Genomic DNA, 26965 nt, shown 5'->3' with positions numbered 1-26965 from the left:
GAGAGAGGAGCATTTTTAGAATGTAGGAGTTATGCCTCAAGTACAAATATTTTATTTTCTCTTATATAACAACACAGAAAATGATTTATATTTAAGGCTATACTGTACCATATAATTGCTAATTTGGGAAGATAAATACTGTACCACCAGTTTTTATTTTAGAGAATATTAAAGATGGATAAACAAGGTATTCAAGAAGAGCTTGATATAGATATAGATAAATACAATATATACCAAAGTAATTGTACCGTAGGTATTGCGTATCCTCTGCTAGTGTCTCTTAATACGTACAGTAGTTTCGAAGTATCAAAATCCGTACTCAATTATTTTCCCATGTATTTCATGATTAAAATTTTATATGAAAGATCGACGCTATATCAGCAGCTGTATTTATATCGGTGTGTAAGTGTGTCAAGTAGATAACTTTTTCTCGCTCCTGTTAACGATAAGAATTTAACACGTGACTTAGAGAATCATCCTGTGGAGGTATGGGCGGCGTCTGAGGCAGGACGGGCGGTGCATGTGCTTCCCTCACGGCTGGTACAGAGTCGTCAGATGCACCTGCTGGGGTGTGGGGGCCTGGGTCAGGAGCAGGGGCTGCGTCAGCAGAAGCGGATGAGGGCTCGTGACAGCAGCAGGGTGCAGGACATTAGCAGGGAGTACCTGAGGGAGAAAAGAGGGGTTTGTGGGTCCGCGTCAGGAGCAGGGGCCGCGTCAGGATGAGCGGCAGGGGGTACTGCTGGGCCGGGGGCGGCGTCTGAGGCAGGACGGGTGTGTTGGGGTCGGTAGGACGTGGTGCTTGGGGCAGGAAGAGGAGCGGCTGTCTGCTTAGAGTAGCAGAGCTGCTTTAGGGTGTCTAACCTGCGGTGTAGAGACAGTAGCTGTAGAGTCGATGAGAGTGCTTCTGGGTGGATAAGCCAGTCTTCCATGTTGCTTGAAGACTGGGAGCGTGATCAGTTTCTCCTCCATCCTGTGTGAGTGCGAATCTCCGGGGGTCACCATTTGTGGAGGTATGGGTTGTTTGTGTTCACACTCAGGATGGGTTGGAGAAAGGAAACTCACAATGTGCTCTCTGTATACATGTTGTATTGGATGTACAATGCAGCTTGGTGCTGGGAAGGCAGCATGATGTAGAGAGAGCTGGTTGGTGAGGGTGCTCAGAAGAGGACAGCTTGTGGGTCGCCATGCTCGCCGGCGGGAGCGAGGACCGCCAGGCAGGCGGAGGAGGAGTTGGTGTTGCTTGCTGGTTGGTGTAGGTAGAAAAGAGACAGGTCACCACGAGGTCAGGTCTTTTATAGCGGAGGTAAGAGTGGGTAGATAGTTGACCCCCGCTCCGTGGGCGGCGCTGGTTGACCTAGACAACGAGGCATACACTGGGGAATTCGTGGGGTCGGCTACGCAGCGACAAACAGCGTTTGTTTGTAGGGGAGAAATCCACTACAATCCGTCTGTCTGTCTCTCTGTCTTTAATAGTGACCACGTTCATCTGCACGGCCATAATCAGACGTACAACATATATTCCTCACCATGAACTTCACCCATCTCGAGAAAAGAAAAATAGAAACAGGTATAAAGAAAAAAAATAAGAAATAACGAGAAAAATAAGAGAGAAGAAAATTTCCTATACAGTTACTATGCGTCCACCGAAGCCCCTGCGTGCTGTTGTAGGTTATTGGAAGACAAACACATTAGAGTACTATAGCAACACCCTGCCTGCCTTTGCCACCGTGCTCAAATGACCCAGCAGGCCTGGTTTCAATTCCAGGGTATTCAACTTGGATATTTCTTGTGTGTTTGTCTTCCAATAAGCTGCAACAGCACGCAGGGGTTACGGTGGACGCGTAATAACCGCCTCAAGTCGTGCACTTAAATAACTTAGACTGATAAATCCTGGGATGCACCTCGAGATGGGTGAAGGTCATGGTGAGGAGTATATGTTGTCAATCAAGTCTTTCAGTTTGTCAAAGCACAGCATGATGCATATATGGAGGACAGGCTCAATCGACGTAGTTCTTCATACACGAGAACTAAGCATGGGATGGTCCTGAGCTACCAAGAAGTCAGATTTTCTCCACACTCTTGAGGAGAAAAATCCAATGGAGGCTCCTGATGTCGAGGTCAAGGTAATGGATGGGTCTACTGTGATCCACACTTTGCTACCAGGCAAAAACTGTAAAACAGTCATGGAGTATGCAACACAAGTCCTGGTTAGGTTGTGAAAGCATGAATTTAGAGTTAAAGATGGATGATTTGAGGCGGTTGAAGGCCAAAATATTAATAATAATAAATTCGAATGGCGGCCATTTTTAAACCAAAGATAGACGCTGCCACAGGATGTCTTCAGCCTTACTAGGAATTATTTTTTTTTCTAAGAGCAGTTGTGTACACAGTCGTAAGTGTATCCTGTATTATCCTTGCTGGGAGCTGAATCATCTTCTATCTTAGATGTGCCCTCTTTCTTTTCTCCTTCCTCCTCCTCTTTTTCGTTCCTTCCTCCTCCTATCCCTAACCCCCTTGTTTCCTCCTATACCCCCTTTCATCTTCCTCCTCCTCCATCTCCCTACACCCCTTCCCTCTGTGCTCAAGCAGGGAGGTGGGGTAAGGTACTGCTTTCCCGGGCCCATGGAGTTGAGGGCTCCAGGGGGGCTGTATAGGGCCTCCGGATACCATGATGGCCTCACTCCCGTTTACAAACAACAATGTTAAAGTGAAGAACATGTGTGGGTGATGGGACTTGGGGTAGGGGGAACCGTCGCTTGATACAGCTCGGTGATGTCATGCTTGGGCACTGCCTTCCCTACACCACCTCCTCCTGTACACTCCTTCCCTTTTCCTCCTCCTCCCCCTTTCCTCCTCCTTTCCTCCTCCATTATCATCCTTTCCTTACACTTCCTCCTACACTCCTTCCTTCCTCCTCCTCCTCCTCATCCTTCTTCTCATTCTCCCTCCTCCTCCTCCCCCGCATCATACAGGCTCACAATTGACGTCATCCGGTTCACTCTGGTGAGGAAAAGAGGAAGTTCACTGAGTGGAAAAACGTATGGACAGACAGACAGACAGACAGACAGACACAGACTACGTAACGTCGTGCTTCGTATATTATCATAAGGTTTTATTCCTGGGGTAAGGTGAGGGGGTGATGAGGGGACGGGGTGGAGGAGGAGGGAGGGACGATGCAGGGGGAGGGAGGTATCAGGAGGGTAGAGAGACATGGTGTCAGGAGACATGGTGCCAGGGGGGGAGGTATCAGGGGAGAGAGAGGAAGTATGGTGGTACTAGGGGAGGGGAGGGAGGGGGAACAGAAAGGAAGCTCACGGTGACGGAGCTGTGGTGAACAGTAGCTGTATTAGTGGTGATCACGGCGGTCATAGAGATAGTGCTGCCTGGTGCCTCCTCCTCTATTGGTGAATCTCATTCATCCCCTACTCCCTCACTACTCCTTGGTGTGTTTTATCTCATGTCTGAAAATTACCTTAAAAAGAAATTATATAAACAAGACGAGATGAAAAGATTTTATGAAACCTACTGACATTAATTACGTTTGAAATCATACACAAGAGACTAGAACTAATGGGAGGAGAAAGAACCGTGAGCGAGTGAGTGAGTGAGTGACTTCGAAATCAAGAATCTCTCATTAAATCTCTTCGTCACGGAGCCTTTTAAGACCAGACAGGCACCTCTTGAAAAATCATCAGGAGACTAACCAAGACTTCTCTGTTTGTACTGTAGGTCCCTCTAGAGTCCACAAATGGGGCGAGAAGGACCCGAGACTCACCAACAAGGCCCTGGAACTCCTGATGGGGGTTGGGGCTGGGTGGTCGCTGGCGGGGTGTTCCTGATAGCGGTGAGTCACTTTTTTTTGTCTCTTGTTATTATCATGTATATCACCCAAGTCCTTGTCGATTACGTGTTGATATGTCATGCCATTTTTTTTTGTGAGACCTGAAGTGTTTATTTATATTATCGTCGGGAGTAGACAAAGGTGATTTGATTGTAGTGATTGATTGATTGATTGTGGTAATAACATCCCTGGAGACGCAACAGTTTAGGCTTTGGGTCATATGCTAAGCCATGTTGAAGTCCTCGTCTCGTTAGCATCATGAGTGGATGGTATTTGGAGAAGACTCACTGTGGTTTTATCTGAGTAATGATCTTATGTGACGGGCAGCCAAACAGAGTGTGTGTGTGTGTGTGTGTGTGTGTGTGTGTGTGTGTGTGTGTGTGTGTGTGTGTGTGTGTGTGTGTGTGTGTGTGTGTGTGTGTGTGTGTGTGTGTGTGTGTGTGTGTGTGTGTGTGTGTGTGTGTGTGTGTGTGTGTGTGTGTGTGTGTGTGTGTGTGTGTGTGTGTGTGTGTGTGTGTGTGTGTGTGTGTGTGTGTGTGTGTGTGTGTGTGAAAGGTCATCCAGCACTGTATGCGGTGTATCGTCCTTCACACAATCCCTGAAAAATTTCCCAATGGTGTGTCTGTGGGCGTATTAGACCGCGATATATCCTCTTCCTCGACTGTTAGTATTTCTCTTCCACCATCCCTTCTTTACAAAAATAAATAAATAAATAAATAAATAAATAAATAAATAAATAAATAAATAAAACGCTGTGTGTGTGATGCTCCCCCCTACCCCCTACAGTGTGATTACTGCGTTCACTTGGCAATATTTACCACCCTGTTATCTCGTGCCTTGGCTGCTGATCCTAACCCAAAACTAGAATCACACCATCACACCTAAAGCAACGAAGTCGACCTTTTGCCATTTACTACCCTCACAGATAAACACACACAAACATACAAGTCAAGCAGTGATAAGTGGGGCGGCTATCTCTCTCGTCTTCCGTACACTGTACTCCAACTGACTAACAAGCATGACGCAACATCCCCCCTGAACGAAAAATTAGAAGACAAAAATATATATAACGTGTTATCGAGCCTCATTTCTTGACCACCAGGCACCAGCAGGACGATAACTAAATAATATTCGACGAAATAATTTAAATTCTTCCGAGTTCCTCTACGTGACCCAGCTGATAGTGATGTAAATGGCTTCACATCAGATCTCTTGATAAGTGGACGACTTTTGAGGTACACTGATGCCTAATTTAATCTCAGTATTACACCCCACAACTCCATTTCAGAACAATTATGTAAATTTTTCGATATCAACTAATTTAATTTTGAGATGAAACAATGTGGCTGTGGACTAGAAGACTCTCAGCTTTGTACAGTACAGTCCCCTTCACTTGTGCGTTTACAGGGACTCGTTGGATTTTGTGCAGTGTGGTAGACCTGTGTTTGTTTACATTCCACGGAAGTCAATTTGCATTAATAAACATACTATGGAATCAAAATAAAACAATATTAAAACAAATATCTCAATGTAATGATTTGTGGAATGTTTATATGATGAGCCCCTGTAAACGCACGAGTGAAGGGGACTGTACATCTCTTTCTCTCACCAAAAATAAGAGTTGCTTAAAGATTCTTCTGTTTATAATCTATGACTTTTATCTTACGTATACTAATAAAAATCGAACCATGACAACTCAACCCCAGAATCTTAACTCACTCCTTCACTGTGGCTAAATATTGGCCTTCTCCCCCGTGTTCTGTGTACCCCAAGACGGCCATATTCTCTCTATCCTGTACACGTGTTTCCATCTGTTAGACAACGTCCCAACCTACGTACAGTGCCTAGAGCATAAACTTGTATGATTTTACTGATTATCTATCTATCTATCTGTCAACAAGTCTATCTATCTATTTATTTATCTGTCAGCAAGTCTATTTATCTATCTATCTATCTGTCAGCAAGTCTATCTATCTATCTATCTATCTGTCTGTCTATCTATCTATCTTGCAGTTGGTAGTGCCGATGTTGTCTCCCTGCTTCGGCATCCTCTTCTCCCGTCAGCTGATGGACTGGCAAGTGTCCTCCACCAGCGTCGCCCTCATCTACAGCGCCTTCATGGTGGTGTGGAGGCTCACAGGAGTCGCCCTGGGCACCCTGACGCGGGAGTTTGGGTTCCGGCGGGTGGCCATGACGGGGACGTTCCTCACTGCCACTGGCCTCATCCTCAGCGCCTTCGCCAGATCGCCCGAGGCCCTCTTTGTGTTCTTCTCGCTCGGCTGTGGTCAGTAAGGGTGGTATTGGAGGTACGATTACACACACACACACACACACACACACACACACACACACACATCTGTCATGGTTTTGGTATGAATCGGTCCACCAAGATGAATCGGTGGTAGTATGAGTGGATTATATTATATAAAGATAATAATATGTCGTATTTCTTATTTCTTACCGTAGAGTCCGATACCTTCACACTGATTACTTACAGGAGATTATGGCGTATCTATGTAGAAGTTCACTCCACCACTCGACATTCCATGATTTATACTTGATAAATGATGATTTAATGAATTCATTTAATTTTCAACATCCATCTAAGTTACTGGTTATACTTTGTCATAACCAATCAGTCATTACCTTTAGTAATAATAAGATAGGATCACAGATACGGGCAGATAATTGCACTTACATTTATTTGTCAAGCTTCCATACAATGATTTACAATTTGCATGGATATATGATTCACTCACGTTCACGCTGTAATAAAATTAATCTTCTAAAAGAGAATTTTAACTTGGGACACATGTGATTACTCTACTATGGGTATAACTTAACAGAGCCTTAATTCTTCAAGTGATACATTTACTGCCAGCCTGGATTGCTTTTGTTGCAACCAGGCTTCCGCACAAGAACTTCTTTCCACGGGCCACAGCAACAAAAAGTACTCTTGGGTTACCACACATGGTGTCGTGCAGGAGAACTCTGTAAGCGTGACTTGAATTAACCATTTAGGTGCAATAGACCAGCCTGGATTGCTTTTGTCGCAACCAGGCATCCACACGTGATATTTCCACGGGGATAACAACCTAGGTTAACACGCTTAGTCTCGTGTCGACCTTCCACGGCCATAACAACAAAAGGTACTCTTGGTGTACCACACATAGTCTCGCGTCACTGACAGTCACGGTAGACGGTTGTCGCGGCAAGGAGAACTGGTAAGCGTGACTTGAATTAACCATTTAGGTGCAATAGACCAGCCTGGATTGCTTTTGTCGCAACCAGGCTTCCACACGTGATATTTCCACGGGGATAACAAACCTAGGTTAACACACTTAGTCTCATGTCGATCACGGTCACAGTAGACGGGTGTCGTGCAGGAGAACTCTGTAAGCGTGAATTAATTAACCATTTACTGTAGGTTTGATAGGCCAGCCTGGATTGCTCTTGTCGCAACCAGGCATCCACACGTGATATTTCCACGGGGATAACAACCTAGGTTAACACACTTAGTCTCGTGTCGACGACGGTTCACAGGACGGAGTGGCGGTGGAGGACTCTGTGTGGTGTGGTGTCCCGCCCCCTTTCAGGAGGGAGAGGATGGAGACGACGTCTTAACTAACCCATGGCTCAGGGGATACTACTTAAAATGAGGTTTTTGGGTGTGAAGCGATGAACAGTACAACACTGTTCCACTGCCCACCCCCCTAAAGGCTGGCTAACATACACTAATTGAAAAATACATGTCCCAGTTATGCCTCGCCGGGCGTCTTATCTCTGGTAAAACAAACTTTGGAGTTGGTTGCGTGGGTAAGCCTAACGCAACCCATGACAATATGTGAGGGAGATACTGCTCCACATGAAGCCCTTCATAACACCATCTGTGAGCAAGTTATTGCACCACATGAAGCCCTTCATAACACCACCTGTGAGCAAGTTGCTGCATCACATGAAGCCCTTCATAACACCACCTGTGAGGGAGTTACTGCACCAAGTGAAACCCTTCAAAACACCATCCGTTAGGGAGTTACTGCACCACATGAAGCCCTTCGTAGCACCATCTGTGACGAAGTTACTGCACCACATGAAGCCATTCATAACACCACCTGTGAGGGAGATACTGCAACACATGATGCCCTTCATAACACTACCTGTGTGGGAGATATTGCACCACGTGAAGCCCTTCATAACACCATCTGTGAGGGAGTTACTACACCACGTGAAGCCCTTCATAAAACCACCTGTGAGGGAAATACTGCACCACGAGTTTGCTGTTCAACACCTACATTAATCTGTATGTTCACTGTATGTTCCTTTACCTTTCTCTAATGAAGGCTTTTGTTAAACCACCAATGTATGTAATAAGTCATTTATGTCCAATGTATATTTTCAGCATTCGGCTGCAGAATTTTTCAATAAACCCTTAATTATTATATATTATTATATATTATATAAATACACACACACACACACACACACACACACACACACACTACTACTACTACTACTATCACTCGGAGTACAGTATGACGATCATACAGTAATCTCTGAGGCGGCTCAGGAGGCCGATACGGGACCGGCAGGACCGTCCACAGATGTTGCACGTGTTGGGGGCTACATCTAGTGTTGGAGGGGCGGTGGCAGCGTCTTTCCGGCGCTGGCGTTTCTCTGTCTCAATATGCAATCGAGCTAATTCGAAAGTATTAACCACCTTCTCGTGTGGTACTCCCCGCGTTACGGTGTGGAGTGACCGTCTTCTAGGTGAGGGGGTCTGCTGTCTGTGACCCACATCTCTGCCATACAGATCAGGGGAGGACCACTGATCGATATATGCGCAGATTTGTAAATAATATAAGTTCTCTACAGCTGAAGACACGAGTACGGGCTCTGCCGAAGGCTTCAGAAGTACATCTAATCTTATGCTTTTTTTCTTCATTGATGTCCCCGCGGTGGTGGACAGGTGGAAACCAAAGTTAACATTAGAGATAGTACCGTCAACCTGCGAATGCTTCTGCGTAAGTGTTCGAGATCTCCAGTAGGTCGCGTTCAGTGTGTGCGATGAGAGTGAGGTCGTCCGTATACTGATGTTCAGTGATGGAAGCGACCGACACCTTTGTTCCTGCCTAAAGTCGTCTTATGTTTAAGAGTCCTTTCATCCGTCATTGGATGGCTTGATTGGCCACAGAGTAAGAAAGGCAGTCAAGAAACTGGAAAAGATAGTTAGTGCCAGTACACATCTTTGTTTTACCCCCTGTTTGATGAGGAAGAACTCAACCTGGGGGCTATTAAACACACACACACACACACACACACTACCAGAGATAATCAGTCCCTCAGCTACGGTACTTTTTAACCGCGGCGTTGCTTAACTACGGCAATTTTTTAAACCACTGAGAGAGTTATACTGTTTATTTTTATGATGAATAATTGTTAGCGAAGTGATCCATGAGATGACTTTTGTTATATTCTAATACAGTGAAAGGTTTCAACTCTTCCTGGCTCTCAAGTCTTCCAGAAAATTATAACTCTCCCTGGTATTCAATCTCAAAACATTCTAGCTCTTTATAGCACTAATTTTTTCAGACAATTCTAACTTGACCTAGTTTTCAGTCTTTCAAAAAACTATGAATAAACCTTCATTTCGGTGAGCACTAAGTCCAGGTTATGTTGACAGGTCTCGGTAGTGGGCTCTCGTGTGTAGGCTACCTCATCCTGGCGCAGTACTTCCAGAAGCACCGCGGCCTGGCCAACACCTGTCTCATGGCTGGCGCAGGACTCGGTCACTTCTTTAGCCCGTTGCTCATCCGCTTTCTGCAGGATAAATACGGCTTTGTGGGCGCCACCATGATCCTTGGCGCCATCATTCTTCATGGTTTCGTAGGAGCCACCTTGTTCCACCCAGTCGAGTGGCACGGGAGGTTCACCAAGATGAAGAAACCTCTCAACGATCCTGATGTTGTTTCTACCCTCTTACCAAACACTCGCGTCCCAGAGAATGGCCCAACTGCTTCCACTACTCAAGTTAAAGAGTACAATTGGCCAACGTTGTTCGACTCAGGGTATTTGCAACAAGTCAGCAGAGACCAGGAAGGATTCAATATCCAAGTAAGTATTCATCCGCTACGTCTGCCGTGGACCTGGCCAGCCTGTCCTGTAACTCCGTGGCCGCTCAGGCAAACGAAGAAGCAACATCCTCGCCTGGCAGACCTGTGAACTGCATGTGTACACTCTGGCGCAACATAACACGAGTCCTTCACTCAGTAATAAACGATATTCGTATCCTGAAGCATCCATCTTGCTTTATCATAGCCTTAGGGTCAACTTTAATAGTTAACGGGGAGGCCAACTTCACCGTGTTGGTGCCCTTCGCCGTACAGGCAACTGGTCACTCACCACAGACTGCCGCCTGGTGCGTGTCTGTGGCTTGAGTCTGCAGTTTCCTTACCAGGATCTGCGTGTCAGCTCTCTCAGATTTCTCCTGGTTCCACATGCGACTCTGCTATATGATTGGCATGGCTACCCTCAGTATATCTATTATTGGTAAGTTTGGCATTTTTTCGCAGTGCATTGTTCTGATATTATCTGTATGACAATAATCCACAAACACGACTTCTGGTTATTAGGCTTCTGTTGATCTCTGCCTGCGTGCGTGTTAACTCTGGTCAGTGTTCAGGTGTGCCATCGGTATCTTCTACGGTCTGAACAACCTGCTCATGACTGAAATCGTTGGGCTCCACAACCTCACCTCCATGTACGGCGCCAGGAACTTCCTCGGCGCTCTAGGTTTTTTCTCAATCGTTCCTCTAATTGGCAAGTCGCTTCTTCAGCCAGATGTTGCAACTCTTGAATGCATATATACGTTGTTTTAAGAATTACAACCATATATTGAGTATATTCACAACAACGATATTTTTCCTAGACCATGTATACAAAATTTAGTACAACACATATCTAAATTATCAACACAAATATAACTATTTACCCCAAAATTCAAGAGTGATCCTCATGCATGTAATGCAAGGTGTCCCTCTCCAGGATTACGTGACGTCAGTGGCAGCTACACCGTCAGCATGTGGGTGTTAGCGGGCATGATCCTCACCAGCTTTGTGTTGTGGCTCTTCATGCCGGCCGCCCAAGCTTACGACAACCGGTGCAAAGAGCGGAGCGAGTCACCCCGGCAGACCTCCACACACTTTAACCTTTGAGTTGTTGTGGCTTGTAATATATTTGCCGTGTACCGTGTGCCCTCATTTTCACAAAAACAGTTCTTACAAATACATCATCTTACAAAGAATATAAAGCATACATACTAATGGGAAACGAAAGAATTTTTTTTTTCTACCTTGGTTTAGCCGTGGTGTAGAGCTGGGGGGCCGCCACAGGGTGGTGTAATTGAGGGACTAAGAGGCAAGCCTGCTAGAATATCACAGCCTTAAAGAGACGGACCGCTCTACTTGCATATTGGCACGTCTCTGAAAATTGAATTGTGGTATATATTATAAAAAATTAAACCGTTACAGGGTCATGAATTTGAAACATAACTTTTGCTGTTACTATTTTAGTTATGAAGTGTTCACTGTTCAGTCTTTTCACCCAGTCAAACATTACAACGAAAAGATGAACGTTGAACTTACAATCACTCGGACCATGAAACGCTACCAGAGTTGAACCATCACTTAAGGAATGTCCATACTCAACATAAATCTCATTCGTGTGTATTTATTAATCCCTGGTTGACATTTTACCAAGTTACGGCATATTTGATAAAGTATCTTGATCTAATCGTTCCTTCAGGCTGTTAACTCTGGCGTATCATATTAATAAGATGAGGCTAATGATATTTTAATTACCCATAAATTCTTATTGGTAGAACCTTCGCTTTGTTTGTTTGCTTCGTTAGGTCTTGTATTACGTGAGATCCAATGTTATGTGGACTTACTTTCACAGATAAACGTCTGTTATTATTTTCATTACACCTACATACGTCAACACGATATTGTAATATAACACTTTCTGATCACCGTATATAATGAAACAAAAGGGTGTGTATGCGGGTTAAAATATACAAAGTGGCTTATCATTATAATACATTTACTGAAGAAATATAAAGTGTATTTCTGTCTAAATAAAGATTTTAGTTTAAATAATCACTCTTTTTATTGATTACACGCAATGCTATTTTCATTATAAACTACAGTACGGTATTAGATTTCTTTACGATGTGATGCTTGGAGTCACTCATCACATCTTTGCTTAGCGCTAAAGGGTGTGTTCTTGTCCCCTTAAGATGTACAGTAATGTGTTTAAATGGTAAAGGTAATTATATATAAAAAACGTGATTTGAAAATTACCGTCATAGAGTAAGTAGCGTTATGAATATTTTATTGTGTTGTTATTTGCAGGGCCATTAAAGTCTCAATGTTTTATTACAGTACATAGTACTGTTTACGAGCAGAGTGATTGTGTGGCTTCACACACACACACACACACACTATAACTTGACTGTGTTTTCTTCCTTTATATATATATATATATACTGAATGTAGTTTCTTTGCTTTACATGTGAACTAACTCATGGAAACTGATTCACTAAATATCACAATTTAATCTTCGACTTAATTTACATAGAAGTAATGGAACGGTTTTCTTTATATCGTCTACGTTCACTTAATTACAAAATTATGCGTCGTATCATAAATAATTTACACATTACATACAGGAAATCAATGTTGTACTTATCTTTCTTGTGAATTAAACGGCCTTGGGTGTGCAACAGTCATCGGGTAGAGTTGATAATGAGGTTATGAGTGTAGCCAGTGTTGAGCCAAGCGTGATGCTGTCTATACGTAGCTCTCAAAACTCCAGGCTGGCCCCACTACCTCCTCTGCTGCAGGCGCTGCGCTCGTTCTCAGACTTACCTGGCGCTTTATTTTGCGATTAGTGTAATTTAATAATACTGACACAGGTGTGGACAGATAGTGAGTGAGAATTCCAGATGATAACTTGGTGTGGCGTGAGTGTGAGCCGAGTCAGCAAGGGTACCTGTAGGTCTCCTGCACCAACATGATCCCAAACAGCCCTAACCCATCAACGGACAAGCCCAATGAGCCTCCTTTCCAGGATCAGCTGAAGGCCAGCCAAGATCATAATGTGGGTGGTTCCAGGACTTCAGTTACCGAAGAATATCATCTACAGGAGAGACAACAAAAACCAGAGATGCAGCAATTGCAAGAAGTACGGGAGGAGCCCGAGGTGCAGGAGGGTCCTCAGGCCCCCGACGGTGGCTGGGGCTGGATGGTAGCTATCGGAGCTTTCCTCAATATGGTGCGTTACTTTTGATATATATTTCTGTACTTTTATATTTGTAAATGGGGATTACTTGAGGTAAATGTCATTATTATTCTCCCAAAGGAGGAAGACATTGTTTTTCCTGTTTCTTTCTTGTATAAACAATTAATCGTTACCCCTCAATTCAGGACCAATTAATTTGAAAATTGGTAGACTTGCAGCTCACCAGGATCCCTTCTCTATTTTGATTATATTTACCTTTAAATAAAATAACTCAAACAAGCCACGAGACTATAATCTAAAGTGTTTGTCAGAAATTATATGCTACCACATAAATCATAACACTGAAATCCCATTTTAGAGGAAGATAAAACAGCAGACAAACACTGGGAATTTAGTGAGAGTACTTACAGTAGACTAGCAGTGCTTACAGCAGAGTAGTTAAAATGATGCTTTGGCAAATATTGTATATACCCTGTATCCCACTCAGTTACTTCTAAGAAAAAAATTATCTGGTTATTTTATTATCGTTAAATGCAATAAAAATTTAATTGGTAGTTTTTGGTTCACTGTTCTGGTGTAATTCACACAATATACAAAGTTACCTTGCGAGACGCCATCTAACAGTGACAGTTTTAGAATTTTGACCCTTTACTGAGGTCAAAGGTCGCCAAGTTATGTTGAATTAAATGGAGAGGTATGTTGCTTAAGTACTTATTGTATGTTGGTAAATACACTACTGTAGTCATCAATGTTTAAAAAATTAGGACATATACATCTCTCTGAGGATTTAATCAGGGGGTTAAAGTTATCGTATTTATGATGAAAGTTTTGAAACAGTTGTGTCATTTATCTTATCATTTATCCACGGTGATATATAGCATTCTTCACTCTTCACTTATCTGGCTATTATCCGCTCGGGTGGTCGGTCAAGTCTGTTAGGTAATGTTGGCAAGTACAGTACTGGCTACGGAATGTATCTGAACTAACGCCAGTGTTGGTTAAGTCAGATTTTTAATGAGCTCACACTCAGTACCGTCACAGCATTATCTAGTAGGTTATTCCAAGAGTTCACAACTCAAAACTCCCAAAAGGTTTTACTCTGACAATTTTCTAAACTTAGGGTTTCTTCAACCTGAGGCTGTGACCTCTAGTGGGACGGGTATCTCAATCATACACCTAATAGAGCAAATTCGAAAGCAGGTATATATATGTGTGAATATTCCCCCACAAATCCTCGACTGCGGAATGTTACTTATTTCTAAAATCGGTGTAGTGTAATTAAATTTCGTTTCCACGCGAATGTTTGATAAACACGAGGCTTCAACGCGTGTCCCCTTATTACCAGAGCTTCAACTTGTCATGGGCAGTACAGGGGTATTAAAAATTAAACAAGACTCATCATACAACTCTTAATAGATACTTGTTTAATCTAGAATAATAATTTATATATTTGTTGAATGTAGTGCAGTGGCTGGATACCATATGTGAGACCAACAATACGCATCGTTACAGCTGGTGATACCTATGCTGTCTCCGTCCTTCGGTATCCTGTTTTCTAGCCAGCTGCTGGAATGGCAAGCTTCCTCCACCACTGTAGCCATTATCTACAGCAGCTTCATGGTCATGTGGAAGTTGACCGGTGTAACTGTGGGCAGCTTATGCAAGGAGTTTGGCTTCAGGCGGGTAGGAATGACGGGCACACTCCTTACCTCCACCTGCCTCACGCTGTGTACCTTCGCCACTTCACCTGCGGTCATCTTCATATTCTTCTCGCTTGGTTGTGGTCAGTTATTTTCGTGATTATAAAATTTATTTATCAAGTTTTATCAGACATCAATAGTACTGTCATAATCAGTTAGGAGTACCAGGTTGTGAACTTTTGAGAGTTGAAAGGATAGGTTACTTCAGTGTCGGACTTGGGATGAGAATTAAATAACTTTTAAAAGTGAGTTATTATATACTATTGCCAAAACTAATTGTAAGGGACCACACAGTATAAGTAAGACTCTCCTAACCAAACCTGACCCACACACTATAGTATGCTGGGAATATTTGTGTGGTGGTGACATGGATTAACTTTTAATATCCAGGTTAGGGAACGTATTGACACCTTCTGTAGCACTCAAGCTGCTGTGTATAAAGGTCATATACAGAAGAGACACACGTGATAGAAGAATTAGCGTGAAAGTGTTTTATCAGGTCATACATGGAGGCTCAGGTTGTAGTTAAATTGCTCAAGAAACACACGAGTATGTGTATGAGATGAGGGAAAATGTATTTTCTCCCCCAGCACAGCTTCAACTGATCTTGGGGAGTCTGTCAAACTCAGTTCTGACCAGATAATATGTTTGTGAAATCTGCAGTAACAGTAAATGGGAATAGCATTTTATCCTTTATTGATCCTTTCATTAAGATCCTGAGCTTTAAGACTGTTTCAATGCCCCCACCCTCAAGTGTTTACATACCTGTGTATGTAATATGAATTAGTTTGTGCATTAGATTCAGTATACTGTACTGTATTACAGAACTGGACTACTTTGTCGGAAGTCACTTTTGTTTTCAGTGACATATATGCTGTGATCTGTGCCCCATTTATCTCATGTATTTGCTTTATTATATATATATATATATATATATATATATATATATATATATATATATATATATATATATATATATATATTATTTATTGAACTGTTATTACTATGTTGTTATATTAGGATTATATTATTATTCTGTATTAATATAATGTTCTCATATTTGCTACAACTCTGCCATTCCTTTGATAAACTCTCTATTGAGGATGGTACAATATTTAGTTTATGCTGTAGCTATTAAACCGCCACCAGTTGAATAACCTGGTAGTCTACATAGCTGGGACGGCTACATAGACAACCAGGCTATTCAGCCGTGAACCCATAAACATATTAACAAGTGTATATCTGTAACCAGATATACAGTTTCTGCTTAATATACCGAGGGGCTGAGCCCCCGGTTTGGAGGTTAGGTTGGATAGGTCAGGTTATGTGCACTGTCGTTTCCATTTTATTGTTTAGTATCCTGCAAATAACATCTCCAGAAATTTTGGTGCAGTTCTATAAATTCTTACGGGTGTTGAGTGTGAGCTCTTTCAAGACCAGACTTGACAAGCACCGGAGCAGGTTCAGATACATTCAGGAGCCAGTGCATGCCCAGTACATGTACTTGCCAACGATGTGTAACAGAGACGTAACCGACAGCCGAAGTGGCTAATGAGCCCGATCAGTGGGTTCACGGCTGAATAGCCTGGCTGTCTATGTAGCCGTCCCGGCTGCGTATACTATTAGGCTATTCAGTCGATAACGGCTTAATAGCCACAGCGTTTAGTTTATCCAAGTTTGTTTTTGTTTTTGTTTTTTTTTATTGCACATATTAAGATTAGACCAAAATGTTTACCCCTAAAGCTTAAGACAATGTAATTAATCATCAATATTCAGCCTTTTATATAACATACAGAAAACTTTAATAGCCGAGCTGTGACTTCAGCTTATAATTTCAGGTATGGGTGCTGGACTTTCTTGTGTAGGATTCTTGAATTTGGCACAGTACTTCGACAAGCACCGCGGTCTGGCCAACACCTTCCTCACTGCAGGTATTGGGCTCGGACACTTCTCCAGTCCTCTTTTCATCCACTACTTGCAAAATGAATATGGCTTCAAGGGTGCCACCATGATTCTTGGTGCCCTCATTCTTCATGGCTTTGTAGGGGCGACTTTGTACCAACCAGTCAAGTGGCACCTGAAGTACCCACAAAAGAAGAAAACTCAGCCAGACCTTGAAGGAGTTTCTTTACTCTTGCCACAAACAGAAAAATCTGAGAACACGAATTTAGAAGGTGCTCGTTCAAATGGTTCTGTTTCTAAAATGGATGAAAACCAGTGGTCAGTGTTGGTGACCCAAGAACACTTACGGAAGGTCAACAGAGATCGCCACATGAGCCAATGCTCTTATACATCCATGGCTTCCAGCAGAGTCTCGTCCATTAGAAAGAGTGACGTGGACCTGGCCAGCCTGACTTCTATTGGCTCCTTAGCATCTTTAGCCAATATAAAGTTTCCAGATACTGATGATCCTGCAAGATCCTCACCAGAGAAGGGAAGTGACAGCTGTATGAGTGAAATCTGGGAGACTATAATACGGGTTCTACGCTCCATTATAAGTGACGTAGGCACTCTGAGGCATCCCTCTTACTTGATTATAGCTTTAGCAACAATGGCCATCATTGGTGGGCAGGCAAACTTCAACATGATAGTGCCTTTTGCCTTACAAACAGAAGGTCACTCACTGCAGACAGCTGCCTGGTATCTATCTGTGGCTGGTATTTGCAACTTCCTGACCAGGCTGTGTTTGTCTCCTCTTTCTGACTTTTCCTGGTTCAACATGAGACTTGTCTACCTGTGTGCCATATTTACCATGGGTACCTCAATCATTGGTAAGTCACTTAATTTTGTTTTGTTTTTCTTTTTCCATAAGAGGTGTCCAGAATAGATATTATAGTGTACATACATAATAAAAGTATATCTTGATTTACGATAAGGTTGCGTTCCTAAAATCACCATCGTACATTTATTTATCGTAAATTAAGTGATATATGTAGCACTTCTTTTGGTTTTCTCATTGCCACCATGGGGGATAACTTTTCAATGTCTTATAATTAGAAACTCGCATTACTTTCATCTGTTGCTCCTTGTTAATAAATATGTTAATGGTTTGTTTTAGTTTTTACCTTCCAGACAGAAGTGGTGGGGCAGTTGGTAGTAATGGGTGTGTGGGGGAGTGCACTAGGATCCTTCCATAGCCTTAGCAACCTGCAGATGACCAGGATTGTTGGGGTCCAAAACCTTACCTCCATGTTTGGTGCGAGGAACTTCGTGATGGCGTTTGGATTTTTCACCATAGGACCTTTGATTGGCAAGTGCTGTCCTTTTCATCCCTTTCCTATATTGTTTTTTTTTTATTAATTTTGAAGCACACTATTGAGGTGTAATGTGCAAATTAACTTACATTTTTCAAACAATCATCATCAACATCAACAACAATTTACAGCCATTTTCCCCGCTTATGCTCTTTTCATTTAGTGAAGATGAAAGACACAAGTGAGACTGGTAAAGTTACTATGGAACTAGAGATTAGGAGGTAACATAAGATAAAATGGAGAAACATTACAAAAGACCTAACCAAAAAAATAGGGATAGTCCTTTAAAAACTTTTGAGATTTTTTCTTCTCAAAGTTCTCTTAAAATACATCGGAAAATGAAGATTCAGGTTCTGGGGTTAGAGAAGTTCTATATATATAATTGTTCTCAAGGTGCTTTTGTATTTAGATATCTTAATTATCCATTTTTTTGTAAACTTTGAAATACTGGTTTATGGTCATCAGAAATTAAATTGGATCCATAAAGGAGTTCAGCACTAATTTCTCATTTAAAAAAAAAACGCGTTTGCCTCCAGACCATGTATATATGTGTAGAAGCTGTTGATAACACACTTGGCGTGCACGGACCAAGAGTCTCAAATTGCACTACATCGTTGATTTCCTCCTACAGGTGTGATCCGTGATGCCAGCGGCAGCTACACCATCACCATGTGGGTCTTGTCAGGTATGATATTCATCAGCTTCATCCTGTGGCTCTTTATGCCAGCTGCCCAAGCCTATGACCAGCACCAGAGAGCCAAGGAGGCTGAGGAGAAGGTTACTCCCGCTGTGTGACCTAACTGAGGCAAATCTCTTCACAATTTTTTAAATTACAGTACTGTAACACGTTTACATATGAAGAGGTTATGAAATGCAAAAACTGACTTAGGTGACAACTTCTGACTGATAATGTTTAGTCAAGCAAATATCATTAAATTACAAAAAAAAAATCACAAATATTTATATTTCTGTTGCAGACAATTCAAACTACAGGTATATATATATATATATATATATATATATATATATATATATATATATATATATATATATATATATATATATATATATATATATATATATACTGTATGAGGCGACGTGGCAAAAGACTACCCCAAATTTTCAGTTTATATTTTAAGTTTTATGCTATACAGTACTTGCCATGTAAGACGGGTATAAAGTATGAACCTACAGTAAGTCATTATGGTGTATGTTGTCACCATGGGTGACCTAAAGGAAAATATTTACTGATACAGAAGAAAATTTATTTTAATTCAAGAACATAGTAAAATGGGTGAAATAATAGCAGTTTTCCCATTTAAGATTGGTGCCAGCACCAAGATGAGTGTACCCGGTAGTCAGAACACGTCATAAACAATAATAACAATACTGAACTAAAACCAAGATAAACTGTTACCAGTTGACTCCAGAATAAAATACTGTACAATATATTGTATATAATCACTAATTATTAAACAAAGAAAACTAGTATATTTTTATTTAATTTACAGTACTCGGAGAACTCTTACCAAGTTAACATTCAGAGTTTGGGCTGAAGTAACAGGTATACCCCTGTAGTGGACGTCTCCCCTACAAACTGCGTAGCTGCACACCACCTGCTACCGTCTTCCCTAGCAACCACGCGTATCCGCATTCCAATGCCCGCGTATCCTAGCAACCGAGCCAAAAGGCTGGCGACTTCTCGGGTTTTCCCAACATGACTCATAGCGGCTGCTGGGTGTATATAAGCTCTGTCTCTCCAGTGAGATTCAGTCTGACCAATCTTCTTGAACAAGCAACACCTCCTCCTCCGCCGCTGCCTGGCTCCCTCGCATCTCCTCGCCTGCCTGGCGGTCCTCGCTCCCGCCAGCGAGCATGGCGACCCACCAGCTGTCCTTCTGAGCTTCCTCACCAACCAACTCTCATTCTGCCCATTTTCCTGAACAAGCAACACCTCCTCCAGCAAGCTCCTAGCTGTTACATTTATTCAACCAGGAGGCCAGCAACAGGCAACATCTTCTCTAACGAAGCTCCTGCACATCTACCTCCTTCAACACGCTACTCACCGAACGTCTTCTACTGAGCAGCTCCCCACCACACAGCATCTCCAGCACCAGACTGTCTTCATATAACTTATATATTATACAAGAAAACCACATTAGTGTTTCCTTCCATCCTGAGTGCTAGACAACATTAATATCTCCATACCCCTACACCCCTCTCATTATCACTCAAAAGTGTTTATACATTACTTTCATTGATAAAAGCTTCACATTCTTAATACGATAGAAACAAATAAAATTTTCATACCAGCTGTTTTATTCAATTAATTCATATTCTGTTAACATAATTGTTGTTCACTTTTGTTTCCTTTCATAAATGTTAAATATTAATAGATTAACAATCTAACTTTAATTTTTAGATATACTATTTGACTTCTCTGCCAGACCAGCCAAGCAGGATGCCAGGTTGATTTTAAAGGAAAATGTCAAATACTGTTCCCTTATATATATATATATATATATATATATATATATATATATATATATATATATATATATATATATATGATAACCACAAGGAAAGAAGAAAACACGAAGTTCCCAAGCGCTTTCGTGTAATTCACATCTTCAGGGGTGAGTACAGACTAGAGAGAGTAATACAAATCAAGGTGTATATATACAGAGGAGGGTGAGACCAGGTCCAGAGAAGCGCGGCGACGTGCGCGCCCAGAGAAGCGCGGCGACGTGCGCGCCCAGAGAAGCGCGGCGACGTGTGCGCCCAGAGAAGCGCGGCGACGTGTGAGCAAAATATTAGCCGCTATACTTCTGCCGGCTTTTTTAACTTAAGAAAATTTTTGACAAAATAAATTAATGTAGATTTATTTACTTTAAATCAAATTATTTAATTGTAAAATGTAAGAAAGTAAATTTCTAACAGCATGTATATACTTTTATCCTATTCACCACTGACTGGCTTGTTAGCCGCTTGGACGATTGGTCACGTCTGTTACGCATGCACAGGCTCCTGAATGTACCTGAACCTGCTCCAGTGTTGGTGAGGCAGGAGCAATGACTGGTGAGGCAGGAACAATGACTGGTGAGGCAGGAACAATGACTGGTGAGGCAGGAACAATGACTGGTGAGGCAGGAGCATTCACTAGTGAGGTAGGAGCATTCACTGGTGAGGTAGGAGCATTCACTGTCGAGGCAGAAACAATGACTGGTGAGGCAGGAGCATTCACTGGTGAGGTAGGAGCATTCACTGTCGAGGCAGGAACAATGACTGGTGAGGCAGGAGCATTCACTGGTGAGGTAGGAGCATTCACTGTCGAGGCAGGAACAATGACTGGTGAGCACGGTTGATGGCCCTGGGGTTGGAACAGGCAAAATTGCAAAAAGTCAGTATAAGGTAGGTCACTGCTGCCGTTTGATTTTTACACAGCCAAAGGAGATTGAGCAATGGTATCAATGAGAATGCATACAACTGATATAAATCAATAAATATTCTCACCTATCTGCACATTCTATAAGGAATTATTTCTTCATCTACTGGGTGACTGCGGAAGGTCTCGTAAAAATTACCAGCCACTGCTAACTCGGCCCTCATCAATGATGCTGTTAAGGCAATTTCTTCTGAAGCTTTTAATATTTTTTTGTCGTGGACCACCACCTGTCTTTTTAAGCTTTCGGTCTTCTATATCTCTGTTTTTATAGTTCTGAAAGAAACAAGAAATTAATGCTGTATAACAATAGCAGCAGCATTGGCTTTTATAATGCTTTCATCACCAATGCCTATGGCCAAAGGGGATGCAGAACAGACTAATATCATTTACTGTACATATATGCATCACTAAAGAAATGTATGACGGGTTTTGTAGGATTTTACAATACAGTAATATTCAAAGAGTGTATATAGTTTAAAAAATGTAAATTTGCCATAAAAAAGGAGTACGAAAACATGGTTATACTTTACGATGCTGTTGTGCACTTACATCAGTAGAACGAAAACATAGAAAAAAACATTTTGAAGTAGGCCTAAAATACTGTAGGCTAGCCACAAGGCTACAGTCATACCTGCAAAAAAAAATATATATATATATATATATATATATATATATATATATATATATATATATATATATATATATATATATATATATAGAGAGAGAGAGAGAGAGAGAGAGAGAGAGAGACTGATATGCTTCTGACAAGTCTTTTGAGGTGACCCTTCAGAAACTGAACATAAACCTTTTTAAAACTTATCTTGCAGAATATTTGAGCTAGCCAAGTGTGTGGGGGCACCAGCCCCAAACTTGGTGCACGTCATGGTCGTAAAAAGCTGCACAGCTTGGTTCATATACAATTGCCACCCCCCCCCATTGCCAGTGAATAACTGGCACAAAACATGGAAATAACCTAGCCTAGCCTCACCTAACCTCACCTACCCTAACTTTAACTTAACCTACCTAACCAAATATTAAATATGACTGATCTACAATTTTTTTTCACTTAACCATAAATTAGGAGTTGTCATTTTGTTTATATAATTATTACTACAAATAAAGCACTAATTCATAGTGTTCCATGTCCTACCCTCCATACCAGTACCTTCCTAATAAATTCACATTTTTATCAGATAACTCTTAGGATAAAAATCAATCGATAGGCATATAGGCATATTGTATATAATTTATTTAAGTAGACATAAAAACACTTATTTTTATATATAACTCAAAGATATGAAGGAAGGGAAAATGGGGAGGCGAGATGGGAGCTTTTTGGGCCGCTCCACCCACCCAGCTGCAAACAAGCTGAGGTGGCGACGTGTGCGCCCACAGAAGAGCGGCGACGTGTGCGCCCAGAGACGCGCGGCGACGTGTGCGCCCAGAGAAGCGCGGCGACATGTGCACTCACGTGGTAATGCGCGGGGGAAGGCCCTTTTCCCAGTGGGGGGAAAGGGTCTCAACCATGCAAACGCCACACGTGCACTACCAGAGGCAGCCAGTTGAGGATCTGCCCAAGACGCACCAGGCGCCCGTTACCTTCATCTCGCCTTCGGGCTCAGTGACCCCATCGACTCCTACACATGCTAGACTCCGTGGTTGTTGTCCCAGGACGGGTCGGGTAGATCAACGACCCTCTGAGATATGAAACCCTCTGCGAGATGAAACCCCCACCGTCGAGGTGGCACTCTACTCGACGACCGTCGCAGGACAGTCAAGACACCAGCAGTTGCCCCTCTCGCAGTTCAGCCAGGACACCGGAGGTAGCTCGCCACGCCACCCTCCCCCCCCCCTCCAAGATGAGCTCAGAGTCATTGACGGTGTACCAATCCGACCGAGCCTTTGACGTCCCCAGCTACGGGTCGCGGTGACCTTATTACGGATTTGGTTCAGTCTACGTTATTACGTTTAATTAACTTAGGCTGGTTAAGTTAGGTTAGTAAAGTTAGTTGAAACCCACCCACAACAACTTGCTTTACTTGCTGTATTTACTACCACTACTAATTTTCTCTAATAACCAATAGGCATGTAGTCCTGTATATTTATATTGTCACTACAACTAATATTAATTTTACTCGAAGACCAATCTGTCCACTAAGTACTCACGAGCCCTCCTTCACACACAGTCCTCCAGAGCCCTCCATCACACAGTCAGCCAGGCCCCCCCACACACCCTCCACTGCTGAGTGTAGAAGCACGGTGTTGAGTAGTTTATGGGATGACCATAATAGCCAAGATATATATAAGTAACTTAACTGATGAGGCTGAAGTAACATGCTGGGTGTTAAATGTTGCTCAAGGTTCTGTCACTTCTCCATTGGCCTTCACATACATCAGCTGTCACCTGCAACATGTTTAAAGTTGGCATTTATGTAGAATGAATGTTAAACATACAATATCCATCTACCACTAAACAACATGTAGTTAAACTGTCGTCAAATGTACATAATTTTTCAAAAATTAATTATTTACAAAAGTCAAATTTAACTTCTTTCAAAATTAACTTATGAATTCATGATCAGTTAACGTAAGTGACAAAAAAATACTGAATTTATGTCTTGGAATAGTTTATCTTAGGTTAGGTTATGGTTATTAAAGTTAGTTGAAACCCACCCACAACAACTTGTTTAACTTACTATGTTTACTACTGCTACTAATTTTCACTAATAATCAATAGGCATACAGTTCTGTATATTTCTACTGTCACTACAACTAATATTAATTTTACTCTAATATCAGTCTGTCTACAGATCGTCCTCCATAGCCCTCCAACACAGTCCTCCAAGAGTGTCCGCCAGGCCCCACACACTGATCACTAGGTCTACACACAGACCTATTAGGCCTCAAACAGTCAGCAAGGCACCCCCCACACACCCTCCACTGCCCAGTGTAGGAGCAGTGTCGAGTGGTTTATTGGATAAAGATACTAGCTAAGATATACTGTACAAGTAACTTAACTGATGAGGCTGAAGTAACATGCTGGTAGTTAAATCTTGCTCGAGGTTCTGTCACTTCTCCATTGGCCTTCACGTACATCAGCTGTTACCTGCAACTTGTGTAAAGTTGTAATTTACGTACAATGAAAATTAAACTTGCAACTAGATCACATGTACTTAAACTGTCCCCAACTGTTTACATAAATCATTACCTCCACATTAGTTTACCAATACAGTACGACTACACTATACTATACTGTACTGTACTGTACTACACTGCTTCATGCACTATACACAAGGTTTATTACAGCTGACTAGACCTTCCCTCCCTCATGCCCCCTTAAGTGTCAACACCCCACACCCTCTCGCAAAACGTTAAATGACCCCACCACAAGCCCAACCCACCTACACTCTCAAAACGTTATACGACCCCACAACAAGCCACACCCAGCTACACCCTCACAAAACATTAAACGACACCACAGGAAGCAACATCCACCCACAACCCCCCACCAAACATTAAATGATACCATAGCAAGCTACGCACACCCACACCTTCACACAAAACGTTAAAATTGACCTGAAGGAACACCGTTGTGTATTGTGAGAAGCTTCACTCGTGGTCTTGTCCCCACATACTGCTCCACACTTCACTTGTGTCCTCATACTGCACCACACTGACCACATACTGCACCACACCAATAACAGAGGGTTTTGTACTGTAGTTGAATCTGCAGTCATTCCTTGATCTGAAAAAGAAAGATTCGGCAACACATTGTAATACGTAGATTGGCTTAGGTTAAATTGATCTTCAGTTGAAATAAACTGGGGGATGAATCTTCAGGCGAGCCAAACATTTTAACATTTTCCAGAGGTTAATGAGATGGTTACGGCCTTATTTACCAATACATTTTAAAGGTGTCTTTATATACATCTTAACATTTATTTTAGGAACCCGGTATTTTTTTTTACAAGCAGACAACCAACGAACCTCCAGGTTAGGCTATGTTACGTTGTTAGGCTACGTTACGTTAGTTTAGTTTTGGTGCTTTTTGGTTGTTGACCAATGTGTTTTTCCGATGGTAAAATCCATGGTTGTCCACTTTTAAAAATTTAATATACACTGTACAAATATTCTGAAACCCCTCAACCTCGCCCTCCGCCGGCTCCCTTGCCTCGCCCGGCTCCCTACCTCAACTCGCCTCGCCTCGCTTCCTGTCTGGTTTCTTGCCTGCCTCGCCTAGCATGCCTCTCTTCGCCCGGCTAAAACCCGTAATAAATTCGGTTTCAACTCCCAGAAATCCTAGTTAAAGAGGAAGCAAAGAACTAGCCAGTGAAAAATATTGTATCGTAATTCCACAAAACATAGTTATATTTTGGTGATGAACGTTAGAAGAAATGTGTAGCTATTGAGTTATGACCACCCGGCTCCGCCAAAAGTGGGCTGGGCTTCGAAGCAAGAGGGAAAATGTGAAATAAAAAAAAATACAATAATTTCACCCAATCTCGTCATTGCACTCACTTACTGGTTAATTATAACGCAAATACTGATGTGCGGTTTACGCTTGTTACTCGCCACCGGTTTATAGTTTCGGCTCAGTTGTTATGGCTCATTTGGCGGTATATTTGCCTAAAAGTTTTAAAACGTTAATAAATTACTGGTTAGACGTTAGAGAAACACTTAATATAATACTAACCCTTATTAATGTATTTGTTTAAGCTGCAAAGTAGGTACCATAGGCCTTACGGCCCAGTGAAACTTGGGGATACGTCTCTAGAAGCCAAGTGAACTGCAACAACCGGCTGGCAAGTTTGTTACTTAAATCAGCATTTATTACGCCATAATTAAGTATATATAAACACTAACCAAAAGAATAACCATTTCTCTTGGCCATATTGACTGTAGACAGTCGGGAAAAAATTACACGTATATAATGGAGACTAGAGGTGCGGGGTGTGGGGCTTCGCACCTCCCTGTCAGCTGCAGCTAGTGAGTGTGAAGAATGGGCGGAAAACGAGTTCGTCGAGACTTTATATATGAAGGTTGAGAGTGACGTCACGAAGCTTCATTGAAGCATTTGAAGCTTCGAACATGATTATACGTTCAAATACTATATATGATACAGTACTGTACTTTATATGATACAATACTGTACTTTATATGATACAGTACAGTACTGTACTTTATGTGATACAGTACTGTACTTTACTGTATATGACAGTATATGATAGAGAATTGCAATAATGTTTTTTTCTTGTCCTGAACAGATCATATTTTTTCTCCAGATATACAGTACTAGGAAATTACATAATAACACAATTATAGGAGCTGTATCCAGATTTTTTTTAAATCACGCTGTCAAATGAAGGTCTCAGTGGTAAGTAACCCGTTAAAAGTAGAAGTAAAATTACCTTCAGACTACATTTTGGGT

At 42.0% G+C, this 26965-nt stretch overlaps 1 protein-coding gene and 2 long non-coding RNA genes across 3 annotated transcripts; 2 read left to right on the top strand and 1 right to left on the bottom strand.

Moving 5' to 3' along the window:
• Positions 1 to 3416: 3416 nt before the first annotated feature.
• LOC121866535 lies at positions 3417 to 19102 on the top strand. Its single transcript, XM_042366303.1, has 11 exons — positions 3417 to 3844; positions 5855 to 6125; positions 9522 to 10058; positions 10514 to 10657; positions 10883 to 10997; positions 12624 to 12630; positions 12896 to 13171; positions 14651 to 14921; positions 16677 to 17609; positions 17897 to 18088; positions 18724 to 19102. The coding sequence occupies exons 1-11, from the start codon at positions 3749 to 3751 to the stop codon at positions 18885 to 18887; spliced, it is 3006 nt and encodes a 1001-aa protein (XP_042222237.1). The 5' UTR covers positions 3417 to 3748; the 3' UTR covers positions 18888 to 19102.
• On the top strand, positions 10520 to 11994 carry LOC121866417. The gene is made up of 2 exons (XR_006088971.1): positions 10520 to 10661; positions 10883 to 11994. It is a non-coding gene; the product is annotated as an uncharacterized LOC121866417 (long non-coding RNA).
• A 1682-nt stretch (positions 19103 to 20784) lies between the features above and the next one.
• Positions 20785 to 22171, bottom strand: LOC121866584. The gene is made up of 3 exons (XR_006088995.1): positions 22087 to 22171; positions 21606 to 21810; positions 20785 to 21462 (listed from the first exon to the last, which is right to left on the bottom strand). It is a non-coding gene; the product is annotated as an uncharacterized LOC121866584 (long non-coding RNA).
• Positions 22172 to 26965: the final 4794 nt, after the last annotated feature.

This window comes from Homarus americanus, unplaced genomic scaffold (assembly GCF_018991925.1).
Source record: "Homarus americanus isolate GMGI-L3 unplaced genomic scaffold, GMGI_Hamer_2.0 scaffold16430, whole genome shotgun sequence".
Classification (NCBI taxonomy): Eukaryota; Metazoa; Arthropoda; class Malacostraca; order Decapoda; family Nephropidae; genus Homarus; species Homarus americanus.
This window is presented reverse-complemented; position numbering and strand designations above follow the sequence as displayed.